Source organism: Arachis hypogaea, chromosome 8 (assembly GCF_003086295.3).
Source record: "Arachis hypogaea cultivar Tifrunner chromosome 8, arahy.Tifrunner.gnm2.J5K5, whole genome shotgun sequence".
In the NCBI taxonomy this organism is placed as follows: Eukaryota; Viridiplantae; Streptophyta; class Magnoliopsida; order Fabales; family Fabaceae; genus Arachis; species Arachis hypogaea.
The window spans coordinates 50,112,733-50,130,308 of record NC_092043.1 but is presented as its reverse complement, the minus strand read 5'-3'; the positions used below and the strand labels follow the sequence as shown (position 1 = coordinate 50,130,308).

Below are 17,576 nucleotides of genomic sequence, written 5' to 3'. Positions count from 1 at the left end.
AGATATAGTGCCATGCATGCATGCATTGACGATATGTCGCATGCAATTTTTCTTAAATTGATGAAGCATAAGAACCTCATTGCCACACATGTGAGACCTAGCTTGGGAAATTAATAATTTATTCAGGGCAAATATTTTTGTTTTTTTCATCCAGTAAAGATCCAAGAGTGGCCATCAAATTAACAATAATGTAGGTATATATATGTTAATTAGATCCCAAATTGAAGTTTGTAAAGTACTATAATAATTAAGTGGTTTATTCAACTAAAAAACTAACAATTAAATTTTAGGATGAATCACACTAATTTAATTTCTTTTAAGGTTAAAAAGGATATTGTTTTGGATTTGAAACATTTCATATTTGTAGAACATAAATTTATAGGATCAAAACATAATAAGACCAAAGATTAAGGCAAATTTTTTTTATTTTAAAGAATGTCAATGATCAAGTCAGTAGATATTCAAGAGGTATATATAATAAATATTAAGGTTATATAACATATTTTTAGAGTATGCTATGTCTTTCACTTTTATTTATATAGTGTTTGAAAGAAAAATTTAAAAAAATCCAAATAAATCCGTGTGATATTTACACAGGATTTTATGTGGATATAATTTAAATTGCTTTTTATTGGTCAGCATATTCTCAAAATGAATATTTTTTATAAGAAAATGTAAATCACCTATTTATTGGAGAGACGAACAAAATTTATCTTATAAAGATATGAATATCTTTTGCTTATGAACACATTTTGATGGGTGAATGTAGGAGTTTTATCATCATTCCTACTCTCAAAAATAAAACCTGGATAGCTCCAATGAATCAGTGCTCGCAATTGAGGATAATACCAATGGAGTCACTTAGTATATAGTCCATGTACATATATTGAACAATAGAATAAATTCAATATAGTTTTCATTCACAATTCTTCTCTCTATTATAGTTTCTTGCAATCCAAGAAACCTTTTTCTGCATTTTTTTTTTAATTATTGTTGTTATCACATTAGAAATTTCTTCAACTCTTTTCATCACATTAGGCTTCATTAGGGGTGGAATATGAAGTCTCACATTAATACATTAGAGAGAAAATTAAACAAAACATATCTTATAAAGATGTAAATACCTCTTTTTGGTGGATATATTTTTTGATGAATGATGCGAAAGATTTCTTAATAATAATAATAATGATGATGATGTAGTAACTACCTTGATTTCTATCTTAATTAATAATTTTAATTTTGTTAAAAAATAAATAAAATTATTTTGAGAGAGTATAACTTTTTTAGAAATTTCAGCCGGATTTCAATAGATAGAAAAATAATCAATTGAAACTTGAAAGTTTGGAACCACTTCTATTTTTTTACTTTATTTTAGAAAAAAGTCTAAAGAGCCAATATTAATTTAACCAGTTAATTTAAAAATAACTAATAATTGAAGAAAAATATGAAAAAAAATCCAAAATTAAAAATAATAAAATATCCAAAAATCAAATAGTAAAAAGAATATTATTTAAAAGTAAAAATAAATTTAAAATTGATTATAATTTAGAATTTAAAAGTAAAGGTAGTCTGAAACAATTGCAGGATAGTAGCCATTGGCAGTGGTAGTGGGTGAGTGGTTGAAATTTTGTTGGGAGGAAAGAAAAAAAGTGAGAAAGAATAAAAAAAAATGTAAAATGATAATTATAAATAAATGAGTTTATCTGTTTGTTGGTTGAAATTAGTGGATACCGTGTTGGGTCCTAGTTGAATTCTTTATTTTACTTCTGCAATATAGTTAAGGTAACATGTTACATCAATAAGGAACTTGGAAATTAATAAGGCCAGGTTTCATAGAAATAATACTCATAAGTTATTTTAAGAATTGTTTTATTTGAAAGATAACAAATATTCGATAATAATAAAAATTAGCTAAAAATAATTAAAATTTATTTTATTTAATATTTATTAATTATTGTAACCACTAATGAATACTAAATAAAATAAATTTTAATTTTTTTTGTTTTTTTAATATTACTGTTGAAAGATATATTATCTATTTAAATATAATTAATTATACTTAATTTCAACATTAAATGAACAATGATGGATAAGTGCTTGAGCTTATGGTTGGTTGGTGAAAAGAAAGTGTATTGGTTGTTGAATTATTCAGTGAGCATTCAAATACACTAAGAGAAACCCTAAATTTATTATGATAAAATGTTAACATAAAATATATAAGTTAATTAATTTGATAATGATAATTTCTCACTTAACCTATTGATTTATTGGCAGTCTCTTAATTTAGGACAGAAGTTTTATGTGCCAAAAGACAATGCCAGAGCTACATTTCTTGTCTGTCAGTTCATGATAGAGGACCCTAGCTATGAGTTAAATTAAATAAATAAAACAAAGGGACCCCTATATTGCAGATGGATGTGTTGGTGAGCAACAAATATATGTACAGCATTCACTTCTTCAATTTGGGCACTAACTAGTAATAACAATTTTCTGCGTGTTACTAATACAATTGGCAACACCTTGTCTTCTCAACTTGGATTTGGATGGGAAAAGTGTATTTCAACTTATTTTAATATTGCTTTCTTTGGTTGGTTTTCATTTATTTTTTTGTCATATCTTTCGGTTCGACAGATCAAGGACTATTTTGGCGTAAATTAGAATTTTATTATTTAAGAGTTTATTTCTAATCAATGAGTTACTTCATACATAAGATGAGTTCGAATCTCTAATATTTACTTAAGTAAATTAACGAGTGAATTACTAGATGGATCCAAGTTGATTTTGGTTGGTTCATTATTAATATAGGTGCTAATATAAGTAAGAAACTAAATAAATATGATGAAACAATGCATAGGCCCATAAAACAGGATTGATGTATCATGATTTAACTTTGGAAATAATGTGATATACATAAATTAATCAACCATGTTGCTATTATATCCCTCAATTTATTGTATGTGAATAATTACTTTAGGTTATTGGTGGGCTCTAGCTAGACTCTACTGCTAGGGTTTTAAAATATGGTCCTCATTTAAATTTTGTGTTTATGATTTGAAAGTTGATGCAATGTTATTTAAATAAGTGTATGTATTAGAGAGCTAATAAAAAATAACTAACTTCAACCCATAGATAAACAAATCCAATTATTTATTATTTTATTTTGAATACTCTTTAATTTTTTCTCACTTATTTCTCTTTCTTTCTAGTACTCAGTTTCATCTGGCATCATTATGATCATCTATTATTATTAATTGACCACTTTAAACTCTAAATCATAAATTCTAAGTCTTAAATTTTAGATTTTAAACTTAAATTTTAAATTTTAAATTTTAAATTTAAATTTTATTTTTTAAAATTTATTTTACTTTCTTTCCAACACTCACAGGTCACCCACCACTACCAATTAACCACTGGATCTAAATCTTAAATCATAAATTCTAAACTTTAAATTTTAAATTCTAAAATTTAAATTCTAAATCCATAAATTCTTAATTCCAAATCATAAATTCTAAATTCTAACTTAATTTTATTTTGCTTTACTCTCAAATATTCTTTCTATTGATTATTTTTAGATATTTTTATTGTTTCTAATTTTAAATTTTTCTTTTTAATGTTCATTTATTAGCTGATTTTTAAATTTATTAGTTGAATTAATGTTAGTTCCCTAAACTTTTTCGACGAATATCCAAGATTTTAAATTGCGATTATGATTATATATATATATATATATATATATATATATATATATATATATATATATATATATATATTTGTGTATACAACTAAATACAACCACAACACTGTGGATATTAATTATTAATCACTCACAAGAAATAAAATCTCTTTTGCAAAAATAGCAAGAATGAATATAGGTACTCTAGCTAGCTAGAACAAGCTTATTAGTTGGACATGACTGATTGAATTAAAGAGTTGAATGTGTTTTTTTTTTTTTTTTTTTTTTTCTCTCTATGTTTTGTTAGCTTGTTGAAAGAAAAAGTAGCAGCATTTTGTACTTGACCTCAAAACTTAGTTTTTATCAAATTAATGTATCTCTGAAGAGCATGAACTAGAAAGGACCCATATAACAAGATTGATGCATAATATATATGATTGGTGAAGACACAATTCAACAACAAAATCGACACAAAGAAAACAATTGGAACACAAAATCCACATGGATTGTCTACTTCTATAGAGGCAAGACCTTAAGGGCCAATTTTTTCTTATAGTTGTTGCCTTAGGGATGGAACCCTATATATTTATTTATTTATTTATTTTTTATGTTATCTCTCCCTAACTTTGATTTATGTATATCGCTATATTCATTGATTGGGTTCATTTGTTTTTTTTTTCTTAATTAGTTGTAAGCCTTATGTCTATCGATCTTCCTTGACTTTTATTTATCATAAATACTACTTCACTTTTTATGTGAACATGCATGTATCATATTTTGATTATTTGAGAGAGAGAGAGAGAGAGAGAGAGAGAGAGAGAGAGAGAGAGAGAGTATATTTTGGCTTTGGCTTCAGATTTGTTTAAGCATGCCCTTCAAGTGACTATTGCTGTTTTAATGTCTTTTGGGATGGGGGAAATATTATTTTTTTCTCAATATGATTTTAAAATTATTAAATTATTAATTAAGAGGGGTTGATTTTACTAACTTACATTTTAATACCTCAATTGGATTCGACAAAAAAAAAAAATCAGCTGGGTCTTTTACGAGAAAATACAAAAAAAGCAGTTCTAAATATATACTTTTTCCACCTTAAAAAAGCTTGAAAAGATTTTTTCATGTAAAAACAGCAATTTTTTTTCATAAATTACATTCATAACTCATGGAGCTTAGTTTTTTAATACCATTGTTATTACCTGCTAAATAAATATATCCTAATAAGAAAAATATTATATAAACATATAAAGTTTAGAATATTGACTACTACATCATGATATTTAATTTTTTATTAAATGAAATGTAGTATTAAATTAAATTAAATTTTTCAATAGATTTTTTTATGAGTTCGATTAGAAAGCCTAATTTTTTTAGCCAATATCAACCAACTTTTTTTATTTTAAAATCTAAATTTAGGGTTAGGATTGACAACATAACTTACATTTGCAGATATCCAATCCGATCCAATCAATTCAGAGTAGGTTGGTAATTTAATCTACAGTGAATAAAATTAGATTTCGAGACACACGCAGACACATATACATAGAGAGAGAGTAAAAATATTTGAATTTAAATACCTATCTTTTGTCTAAATGTTTAGTGCCACCAAATTAGTAATTGAATTTATTAATCATAAATAAATAATATTTGATATAATAAAATAATATAAGAGGACTAAATATTGTGTTTAAATTATTTTGTAAATTGAGTTGGATATGATTGAATTGAGAGATTTAAGTTACAAATAAAGTTTAAATTATTAAGAAATTTAAATCTGCAAATAAGATTAGAATAGAACTTAAATCTTATCATATTTGTTGTTATCTCTACCTAAATTTTAAATTTTATACACTAATCTTAAATTCTTCAAAAATAAAAGTTAACAGATAATTTATAATAAAAAATTGATTAATATTAATTACTTAATTAAAAATTAAATCTTTTATAGTTTTTCATTTGTCTTATACTATATATATAGTTAGATTAATTGGTGGAGAGCAAGCAAACAACGAAGATGAGTAAGATAGAATAGAAATGGCGGTTAGTGCGTGGATATTGCGGCAGATAATCTTTGTCTCAAAAAAGATGCATGCAAGGATATATATGGATACATAGAAAGATATATACAATGTCAAACCAAATTCCAACTTGTCAAAAAGAAATCCCTCTTCAATTTCACACCAGAATCTGTCTCCCAGATGTATATATTATTATCAATCTTGACAGGGACACAAGAGCCTACCCTAGTTATACAATTTTTGATTAGTTAACTGATAAAAATAAAGGAAGAATAAAGTTTAAATTTGGAGACGAAAAGATTGAACATCTTAATCTTAACAGGATTCAACAAGTAAAAATACTTAAAATATTTTATAAAATAATTTTTTCTAAAAATTTAAACTAATAAAATAAAGTACATGAATAGTTATATATTTAACACGTTTTTTTACGTAAGAGTTTTTATTGGATTTACGCAAATTTTTACATAGACCTTTTTTATTATTTACCCTGCATTAATTTTTTTTTATCTTATTTGTGATTCAGCAAATATTGAACTCTAAATTTTTCAATCACAAAAATTTTGATATCATATATAAAATTGCTTCTATTAAAAATTTAAATTAATAAAAAAGTACATGTTTATATTTCTAATAAAAGAGAAAAGAAAAAAAGTTATCTACACATAATAATATTTGGGATAAAATATACTTTTAATCCTTAACGTTTAGTTGCATTTAATTTTGTTTCTAATATTTTTAATTTGTGTCAAAATTACTTCTGGACGTTAACTTCATGTAAAATGTTAGGGACAAATTTAAAAATTTTTAAAAATAGTTTTGATACAAATCCAAAATATTAAAAATAAAATTAAATAAATAAAAAATATTAAGAACAAAATAAAATAAAATAAAATGTTAGAATTATTTTTTTTAAAAATTACAAATATTAAGAAAAAATATATTTTATCTTAATATTATAATGAGACACCTTACGTAGTAACATGCATAAATTAAAGTTCTATATCTATCATTAAATTTATGTAAATAATGGTGTGTATGCGATAATTATTTCTAGCAATTGTTGCATGAGGAATTGGAATTTCTCATTTTCATAGTCAAGTAATAAAGTTTATGATGAAATGGAAGCAAAGTCTGGTTTGTTCTAATTATAATTGTATTTGTTAAGGGTCATTTTCTGTACTTGACACTGATGCCACTCCAAATTTTAGTCTGTGATTCAATGAACACACAATGCAACATGCCAAGTACTTCATATCTTCTGTTTATTTGTTTTATTTATTTATTTATTTATTTGTACTATATCACATGCATTCTCAAATCATGGAACATTTTCTTTCTTTTTTTATTTTTTATTTTTACCTTTTTAAGACTTATTTAGCATATGCTTGAGTTCTTAATTAATTTCACATTTATTACTATTATTATATACCTTTTTAAATACAAAATAGATCATTAATAGACACATTGTTTATTAACTCCCCCCCCCCCCTCAAATTATAAGTTTTTTTTTTTAATTAGAAACATTCCTAATTCGTTTAAAATTGAGTAGAACTATTTGTACTGTAAAACTATTTCTCAAAATGTGCATTTTATTTTTAGGGTCTTTATTTGTTATTATTTTTTTATATGATATTTTAGTCATCTTGATGTTTCTCTTTAATTTGTTATTTTTGAGGCATTTTTATTTATAATTCTAATGAGATAATGATCAATTTTATAGTGTTAATGATAAATGGTTAGTTAATGAAAAAATCTTTTTTTTTTTACAAATTAAATTTTAAATTTTATTATAGGAAAGAAAAACTTGTTCTTTAAAGAAATATTTGAACAACTTTGTAAAGTAGTAATTTTTACAAGTTCCATAGTCTCCTTTTTTCCCCCATTTGTCTGGATGTAGAATAAATTGAACAACTTTGTAAAACAATAATCTTTTAAATATAATTGTAAAAATGATGATAATTACAAACCTCCACAATAAATTATTTTTAAAATTGCAAAAAAATTGCGACAGTTTCAAAGCACTGCAATTATTTTTTTAAACTTATTAATTAAATAACTGTTAGTATAATTACTGCAAAAACAATTTTCCAACACTTTAAAGATTAGGGTTCCACCAAATTAAATACCACAAATGTTTTTTAAGATTTAAAACCGCTGCAAAATCATGAAAAAACCACCGCTATATATATAAATACAGTTATCAACATTGAAGGTTGAATATTATTATAAATAATAAAAATAAAATAATGTAGTGGTGCCAAATAAATAAAACTCTGAAGATTCTGCAGATACATATACATAATAAAGATAACTAGTTCGTACGTCATGTCAAGAACATGATTCAGAATAGCACCCATTGACAAGCATAGTAGCATGTAGCATCAACCTCTCATTTCTCAATAATAATAACGGTCAAAGTAACTGTACCAACGGAATAATAATAACTGCCACAACAACTTAATTAATATAATTAATAATTAATCATCAATAATCAATAATTAATATATAATTTCATTTACATAGACGACATACATAATAAATTTTCAATGTCCAATAATGTTCAGAGTAGCATTGACATATATGTTATAGTCCCTCGGAATTCGTGCTAGCTTAGGTAAAATAATAATAATTAAAAAAAAGAACAACTATATTATTATCAAAATGACAGGAACAGAACAATGAATCTAGAAAAGATATGGTCTTATTTGGTCGGAATTTTTTCTGATCTGTCCTTTTTTGTTTCTCCTTCTCCATTAATTTTGATACCCTTTTAACTTCAAATGTCACCCCTTTAATCTCATGGACTAAAGAACACTTCTTTGGATGCCATAATTTATCTTTGCTTTCTTCTGCTCCATGCTTCTTTAATTTGGGATATTCTTAATTAATTAATTAATTAATTAATTACCTACTGTAAAAGCTGAATCCCTGGAAAGTTCAAAAAATATAAAATAGTCAGTATAAATATTAACATTATTTTGAATAATACAATAAGTATGTAAAAATTTTAAACAATTTTATAATGGTAAATACTAATATAATAATAAATGTTAAAAGGGAAAAATAGATATAATTAATTTTTGGAATTTTTAAAAGTAAAATCAAGTTTTTCTTCGTTTAATACTTAGGAGAAATTTTAGTAGAGAATATATGAAAATTAAAAAAAAAAAGAATAAGGATTTGAGAGCTTACAAGATGTTTGTAGCTAGCATTGTTGGTGTGAATTTAATACTAATGAAAGGAACATAAGTTGTTGTTGTTGATGAATTCATATGGATGAAGAAATTTTTGTCTTTGCTCTTCTGTGTCCCAGAATTGACTACCGTTCTCCTGAAAATGATGTTTTTGTTTGTCAGAAAAAAAATTAAACCCCATTTTATTTATTTTTTATTTCAGTCTTTTTTTTTTTTACCATGGAGAAGACATTTGATTTCTGGGCTTGAAGAAAAACTGAAGCTGAATTACTATCCAAGAGATAGTGATCATTAGCGGTGGGGAAGACGGTGGCGGTGGTGGCGGCGGCAACGGCGGCAGGTAGGGTGCTGGTTTTGGTGGTTTGTTGGATGTTAGAGCTGCTGCAATTTTGGATGTTTAATTTCTGAAAAAAAAAAAACACAAAGAGATAGATGAAGTTAATTTTCATTATATTAAAATTAACTAATATAGAATTTATTAATTACTACATACATTATAATAATGATGTAAAAATTTCAGCCATACATATAATAAATTTAACATTTTTTATACTGAATCAATATTAACATAGGGTGAAAACTCAGATGCAGTCGACTTCATGTGAAGTTGATTACGGAGAGCGGTTAGATGATTTAACTGATTTGACTAAATTTTCATTTAACGATTCTCAATTATCAACTTTACATAAAATCGACTGCAGCTGAGTTTTCACCTTAACATATATATATATATATATATATATATATATATATATATATATATAATATGATTTTAATTACCTCAGGTCTAACCAAGAGAGTAGTGTTTAGATCTGTTGCCATGTCATAGAAAATGGGACTCACCGAAGCAAGCTTCAAAGACAAGAACTGCACCAAGATGTTTTAGGTTAATTACATATATTTAATTTTAGGAATTGTGTATGTATGTGTATTGAACAATTAAATTACAATAATGTTATATTATTTATTTATTTGTTTGTTTATACCTCTACTTGATTCTGTAAAGATTGAACATAATTGATTATTTCATCCAACATAAGGGCCTTCCCAGTCACCTATTTATAAAACAAAAAAACAAATTATATAAGCTGTCACAATAACTTTGAAAGAACATCTAAGATAAAAATGTCTCAACCAACAACATAATTAATTAATTAGAGATAAATACTATAAATAAATAAATAAATGACTAAACCCTACCTTATCACAGCCTGGCACAAGCCGCTGCAACATCTTCATCCTTTCACTTATTTTCTCTCTTCTCACCTGAAAAAAAATATTATAAAAATTAAAAAAATAATTTTAATTTATCTTATTTAATATTTATTAATTCTAATAATAATGAATGAATATTAAACTAATAAAAAATTTAATTATTTTTAGTTTATTTTTTTGTTATTAAATATTTTAAAAAAAAATATATATGAAAAATTACTATAATAGGCAGGGGCATTATAGTAAATTCAAGAAAGAAGGAGGGTAGTTAATTGTTACCCTTTCAGCAAGGCTGTGGCTATCAGTAGCTTGACCCCTTCTTGCTCTGACGTGGATATACCCTTTTGGTGGCTCCTCTTCTTCATTACTACCATTATTATTATTATTATTATTATTATTATTATTATTATTATTATTATTATCTTTTGCTTTCTCATCTTCTTTATTCTTCACCACACCACCGCCATTATTATTATTGCTCTTCCTCATTCTCTTCCTTGTTGTTCCATCCTACAATAATCAACAAAATAGTTAAGTCATTAATAAACATTAATCAATTTTATTTTTCATATAGCATACTATAAGATGTATTATAAGAAGTTATAAACATGTAATATTAATCAACAATATCAAGATATAAATATAGAGACTACTTTATTCAACAAGTGTTTTCAAATTATAAAAAAACAAAAACAAAAAAATAAGACGTCTTAGTATTTTTTTTCCTATTCAACAAGTGATTTTGAATAAAAAAAAAACAAAAATAAGATAAAAAAATTCAAATAAATTGTAATATGAAAAATTGAAAGAATATGTTATTTTTTTAGGCATACATATTTCTGTTACAAAACAGTCATCAAATAAAATCGTTAAATGTATTTCTATTATTTTATTTTTTGCGACGCTTTTTACAAAGCGCAACACTAAAATTAGAACACAAAAGTAGCATAAAAATAAAATTTAAAAAAAAAAACCTTAGATTGGGGATTAGTAGTGATGGGAGAAGATCCATGTCTAGTTCTTCTCTTCCTCTCCATAGTAGTGACCTTTTGAGTAACTTGTTCACCAATTTCAAGCTTATCAACTACCATGGAAGATTGAGGACTAAGGTTGTTTCTTGTAGTGACAGAAACATTTGAAGGCTCATTGTCACTATTACTTATGAATGAAACCTTGTTGCAAGAGCTTATTTGATCAACACAGCTTATAGTATTATTATTGAAATCAGAGAACCCTTCTTCTTGATGATGATGAAGAATTGATTGGGGAATAGGAACACTAGTTGTTGTTGTTGTGTTTAGGTTTTGGAAGAATGTAGAGTCAAGAGGAAGAAAATTAGGGTGATATTGGTATGAAGAAAAAGCAGCCATCATATAGTAGTAACTTGAAAAAAAATAAAAATAAAAAATAAATGATGGTATGAAAATAATAAAGTTTTTGATGAGTTTATTTGTTATATGAAAAGAAAGTGAGTGAAGAAAAGTCTGACAGAAAAATTGAGAGGGGGTGTGAAGCTATATATAAAGGATGTGTGGGCGCATAATAATAATGAGAGGTTGGAAAATTTTGAAGTAGTAATGACAATAGTAAATTAGTGATGTTGACAGAATAAATTCTCAAAATTTTAGTGTTTTTTTTTTTATTTTGGTTTTTGAAATATTATTATGAATGTTTTGCAAAGATTTAATTAACTATAAGTAAAATGATATTAAATTATACTATATTGAATTTATTCATGTTTAGATTATATTTTAAAAGATGAATTTTTTTATGTACTGATATTATAATATAATTGTCTAATTCATTTTTTTTATTCATGTGGTTAATATAAACTGTGATTATTTTTGTTGATGTGATATTATATGTGTAATTATATGTACTTATAAAATTATTTTATAATGTTAGTATACTAAAATTAATTTCTTATCTATAATTTTTTGGATATTATGATAGATTTTGTTTTCTTTTGAAATTTATTTTATAGGTGTTAAAATATTTCTATTACCATTTTGTGGTTTTCAAACTCCTCATCTTCTTATGTAGTGCATCTTGACTGGTCCACTATCATCAACTAACTCCAATTTCTTTTCTTTGTTTCTCTTCCAAGTAAGTGATAATAATAATAATAATAATAATAATAATAATAATAATAATAATAATAATAATAATAATAATAGGAGAAGGATTTTGTAGGTCTAAGAAATTAAGCAAATTCTCTCATTTGGTTACAAGAAAATGAGCCTTCTACTTAATTACATTAACTAAGAGAAAGAGAAAAATAAAATGTTCATCTAAAGATGCATGATTGAAGTCAAATTGCTTTAATGGGCAACCTTAGACTATAAATTAAATCTGACTATAATGGATTCCCTTAAGTTGATGACAGCCTTTGGTTGGTCTTGTACTTTTTGATGGTATATATTGTCAAAACCTACAATATATAGTTGAGTGAAATGGAAGATCAACAAATGCCAAGTGTTATATATTCATTATCAAGGCATTATATTCCTCTTTCATGGCTACCATATGATGAGTGTTATGTTCAAAGCATTGTTCTTGTACAATGGGAGGCAATCTATGTAACTATATTTGGAATTGAATTACAATAATAAGAGATAGTATTAGAATTGAGATTAACTTAAGTTAATTCAATCTTAAAAGTTAGTTTATGGGGTTATGAAAGATGTTTCGTATTTATAAATTTTTTATAAATTTTTCTCTTAATGTAAGGTTTGTAATTCATGTTTTTTACGCTTAGAAAAATGATTGTTTAGAGTGTGAATATTTGTAGGTAAGTGTTCCAATAATATTAGATTGGATAAATTCTGTTACTATGTAATGAAATTAATTATTTTTTTCTAAATATTTTTATTAATCAGAGGGGATACATGAATAGTTATATTCTTAACACGTCTTTTATACAAGAATTTTATTTTGAATTTGCATATATTTTTGTATAAACTTTTTTTTATGCTGAATTCATTCTTTTGAAATTAACAAAAATCAAACTCTAAATTTTTAAATCATAAAAATTTTGATATTATGTCATATAATTTCTCTTTTTAAAAATTTAAATTCATAAAACAATACCTGAAGAATTATATCTTTGACAAATAATATATATTAATATTTAGTTAATAATAATTTATATTAATATTTATTAAAATTTATATACATAAAACACATAGTTTACATTTATAATTATTAGAATTTACGTGCATATGAATCAACATAATTTATATCTATATATTCATTAGAATTTATATACAGAAATTAATAAAATTTATTTGTTAAAAATAATTTAATATTTATACTGATTAATTATATTACTGATCAAAATTATCAACAAAATTCTATTTATTTTATCTCACTCACATACACATCAAAGAATTAATATCTAGAGACACAAGAATGTGTCATCAAACCAAACCTGTAGTCACTCAAGCCAAATTTATATAATGTCCAAATAATAATGAACAAATTTTGGATAATAATACTTAAAAAACAACTTTATTATTATATGTTTTATTATATATGTTTAACAAAATTTAATAGGCAAGATTTTGATGTATCTCAAACTCATAAATTTGAAAAAATTAAATCCCTATTCACATTGTAAAATTTGTAACCGATTTTGCAGTTAAAGCTTTGCTTGGATTGTTATGGATAAATTAAAAAGGATGAAGACCCGTGTAAATAAACAGGAATTTGTGGGTCCCATTTTCTCATAAATAAATGAACAACAATTAAATTAAATAAATTAAGAAGGAAAAAGTCGCCATCTCAGTAGAAAACAATAGAGTCAATTAATGATATTTAAGTGGGAGATATGCGTAATATTTTTCTTTGGCTTTTTACGATCGGAAGGTAATAATAATAATTATATAATAATAAAGTGCATATTATTATTATAGCAAAAGGAAATGAAAAAGGAAAAAAATTGGGATTATTAAAAGAAAAAAATTATAAAAAGTTATTTCCAACCAATAAAGAATAAAAGGATAAAAGAAAATTAAAATTGTAAAAGACCTAAAATCTTTCTTGATAGTATTGAAAATGAAATAAATTACGGTTAAATTAAATAAATTTCTAGTCCTTATAAAATATCTACTTTTTTACATTTTGATCCTTATAAAATTTTTCTTTTGGTTTTAATCCAATATAATTTAAATGATATTTATTTTAGTTCATATCGTTAGTTTGTCCAGTTCAGTATTGATGTACTTAACAAGTTATATACTATGGCAGAAACTAAAACAACTTTTTACGTTTTACTAAATTAAAATAAAAAATATTTTATAAAAATCCAAAACAAATTTAAATCAAGAAATCAATATCTGATGTTTAGCTTCTTATCTAACAATTTTGCATTTATTTTTTTTTCACAATATTTTTTAATTTAAAAAAGTTAAAGTCTAATTTGTCGTAAATCTAAATTATATTTAAGGGTTTGTAGTTAATTATTGAACTGCTGCATATACAAGACAAGATTCAAAAGTTTTGTATTTTATTCTGGTTTCTCATGGTATTTCTCAACCCGCCAGACAAATGACAAATCTGTTGCGGATCTGTATTTTATTTAATGGTTTACCATTAACCAGTAAATTATTACATGCATATACATGGTGGGATTTGAATATTTGCTAACTCATATTTAATCGGACTAATAAACTAACCAATAGACCAACTGTATTAAATTTGGTTAATTTTGTATTTATTTATTTATTTTGTTGCCCATAGTATCCTCAAATCCGACAGGACAATGACTAATTCGTTGCGGATCTGAACTCTCTTTAAGAGTCTGTCACTAGCCAATAGGTTGCTGCATATACAAGGTGGAACTCGAACTTCGATCCCAACACTTGTTTAAGCAGACTAATAAACTAATCAGTAGAATAATCCAACTTGATTTATTTATTTATTACTACACATAATAGTCACACGCATGATGTTGGTTGGTAGTGTTATCCAAATTGGGTTTTTCATGACAAAAACCATATTGATGGGGTCATTGATAATAAGATAAGATTGATCAGAGAGTGAGATAGATGGAATTGGGCTCAAGTTGTTTTGACCTAATTCTATGATCCTTTATTTAGCCCACACAACACACACTTCCTCCACAATTACTCATGAGAGAGGGGAATGGGGATTCATTTTATTAGGTGTTAGTCTTTTCTTTGTTTCTCCTTTTCCTCTCTTAAAATTAAAATAAAAAGGAGTGATAAATTAATTATTATTTACATTTTTTATAATAAGTATTACTTATTTTTAAATTTTGTTTATCCTTAAATAATTAAAGTATATTAATTTTTTTTAATAAAAAGGTTTTATTCCTATTAAATAGAGAGTAGAGGTAAAAGGAGATCAAAAAGTAATAATTAATAAATTAAGGACAATTATATAAAATTATACATAATTTTATCTTACATTGAAGTTCCTCCTTTTAAAAAAAAAATGTATATACTTATCTGATGATAATGGGTATAATAAATAACTTAAATGTATAGTTATATGATGATAATCATTATAAATAACTTGATACAGTTTTTGTCTGATTGATATGAATGCTGAAGATAATAATATATAGGCGATATGATAAAAATGTATCTGATTATTGTGTCTTTTTTATTATTATTTTGAAAGTGTAAAAAACCATTTAGAAAAATCATAAGACATATCTCAAATTATTATATAAATTGTTCGTAAACAGTAACAACAATAATAATGTCTAATTCACGAAGTGGAATCGAACAGCATATCTTGTGAATTTAACAACATCCTCGTTATTGCATTGTAATGTCATTATCCTAAAACATAAAAAAGTCTTAATTGTCTCCTCTATTTCTTAATTTGTCGTCCAAGCATTTTTATATGAGTTTAATGTTAATACATTAATGACACTATAAAATATTTTACATAATCATTTAATTATATTTATTTTTTTAATAATTATTTATACTATGTCAAAATAAAAAATAATTATTTTTTGTTAATGTGACAAGATATAATTAAATGAACATATACTATTTATCAAAATTAAATTTTATTTATATTCTCAACAAATTTATATTTTTTATGAATTTAATTTTAATATACTAAAAATGTGAAAAATTTATATGTATATTCAATTATGTATCACTATAGCAACAAAAATAATTATTTTTAATATTCAACATATGAATAATTATCTAAACAAACTAACTAAATTAAATAGCTGTCACTGCTTCTAAATTAAATTCTATTTTATATATAGACACAATATAACGAGTATAATTAAACTTACTAAATTAAGTTGAGTTAGTCTAGTGGTTAACTAACTAATTTGTCTAAATAAGTATCGAAAATTCGTGAAAAAAAAAAGTTACCAAATAAAACATGAAAGCGACTAGAAAGTGATTCTATAACAGAACCAAAAGTTGTTATCAAATCACTTATTGAAATTCAACTCTTTTCAAGAGACAACAAAACCTATTCATATATATACATATGAAATTAATTAATCGACGACAAGGTATGTATATATATACATGAAACATGCAACGTTTCTTCCGTTAAAATGAATAAATAGCCCCTATAGAATCTAGTAATTAAAACAGCATGTAGCAGTTTTATGTCTAGGTACTTTTCAAAAGAAAGCCGTTAATTTCGGTTGGTATCGGTTAATTGAACTCATTTTATGTTCCATTACCTTAGCTTCCATGTTTGATGTTTCACAAACTCCTTCACGCTTCAAGTGGAACGTGTCATCCAATATTATTAATTATTTCATTCATCATGCATATATTATATAATTATAATTGCACCCTTGAAAAGGACATAGTAATAAATATATATACTGCATTCAAATTAAAGCACAGTTTATATATGAATATATAGGAATCATATTCAACTTTGGATACTGCATTTACATTATGCATGCATGCATGCATGAATGGATCGGAGAGCCATCTTAATCAATATTAATTGGATCCGAGTTAATTTGTACCCTCCTCTTTCAAATCTTAATGGGAAAAAAAAGAAGGAAAAAGTTTGTATTCCAAAATAATAATTTCATAATTTGGTGAAATAAATAGTGAAATAAATAGTGAAATAATTTCATAATTTCATAATTTCATAATTTGACTAGACTGTAAATTTAGAAGACAAAAAATTGTTGTTACGATTTTATGTATATTTAGGAACTTAGTGTCTTGGTATTTCAAAAAATAGACCACCTTCAATGGATCATAAAAAAAAATTGCTTATGAAATTATAGATAAAGTTTTAAAATTTTCCAACTAAATTTTGTGATAAGATGAATACAATCTTGCTTGCGGCCAATTCAATTTTGCATAATAAGATAAAATATTTTTAATTAGATATCCAATTTCTAAGAGATAAAATAAATACAAAAATGCTTTATGTGGTTCACATTTCACGTAGCGAACAAATACATATATTTTTATAGAAATCATTGTCATCCTCCGCTTTTGA

General features: G+C 24.6%; 1 protein-coding gene across 1 annotated transcript; it reads right to left on the bottom strand.

Moving 5' to 3' along the window:
- Positions 1 to 8,148: 8,148 nt before the first annotated feature.
- LOC112708119 (uncharacterized) lies at positions 8,149 to 11,682 on the bottom strand. The gene is made up of 8 exons (XM_025760259.3): positions 11,075 to 11,682; positions 10,380 to 10,610; positions 10,086 to 10,151; positions 9,872 to 9,940; positions 9,666 to 9,752; positions 9,104 to 9,289; positions 8,884 to 9,021; positions 8,149 to 8,619 (listed from the first exon to the last, which is right to left on the bottom strand). Exons 1-7 carry the CDS (start codon positions 11,471 to 11,473, stop codon positions 8,923 to 8,925), a joined length of 1,137 nt encoding a protein of 378 aa, XP_025616044.1. The 5' UTR covers positions 11,474 to 11,682; the 3' UTR covers positions 8,149 to 8,619; positions 8,884 to 8,922.
- Between the last annotated feature and the right edge of the window lie 5,894 nt (positions 11,683 to 17,576).

What these genes read in the sequence shown, in the direction of transcription:
- LOC112708119 (XM_025760259.3), bottom strand. Translation starts at nt 11,473, where the DNA reads ATGATGGCTGCTTTTTCTTCATACCAATATCACCCTAATTTTCTTCCT. An exon ending in GCCACAGCCTTGCTGAAAGG is followed by an intron (nt 10,152 to 10,379) that starts GTAACAATTAAC and finishes ATTTTTTTTCAG; the next exon opens with GTGAGAAGAGAGAAAATAAG. An exon ending in CTCTCTTGGTTAGACCTGAG is followed by an intron (nt 9,290 to 9,665) that starts GTAATTAAAATC and finishes TTTTTTTTTCAG; the next exon opens with AAATTAAACATCCAAAATTG.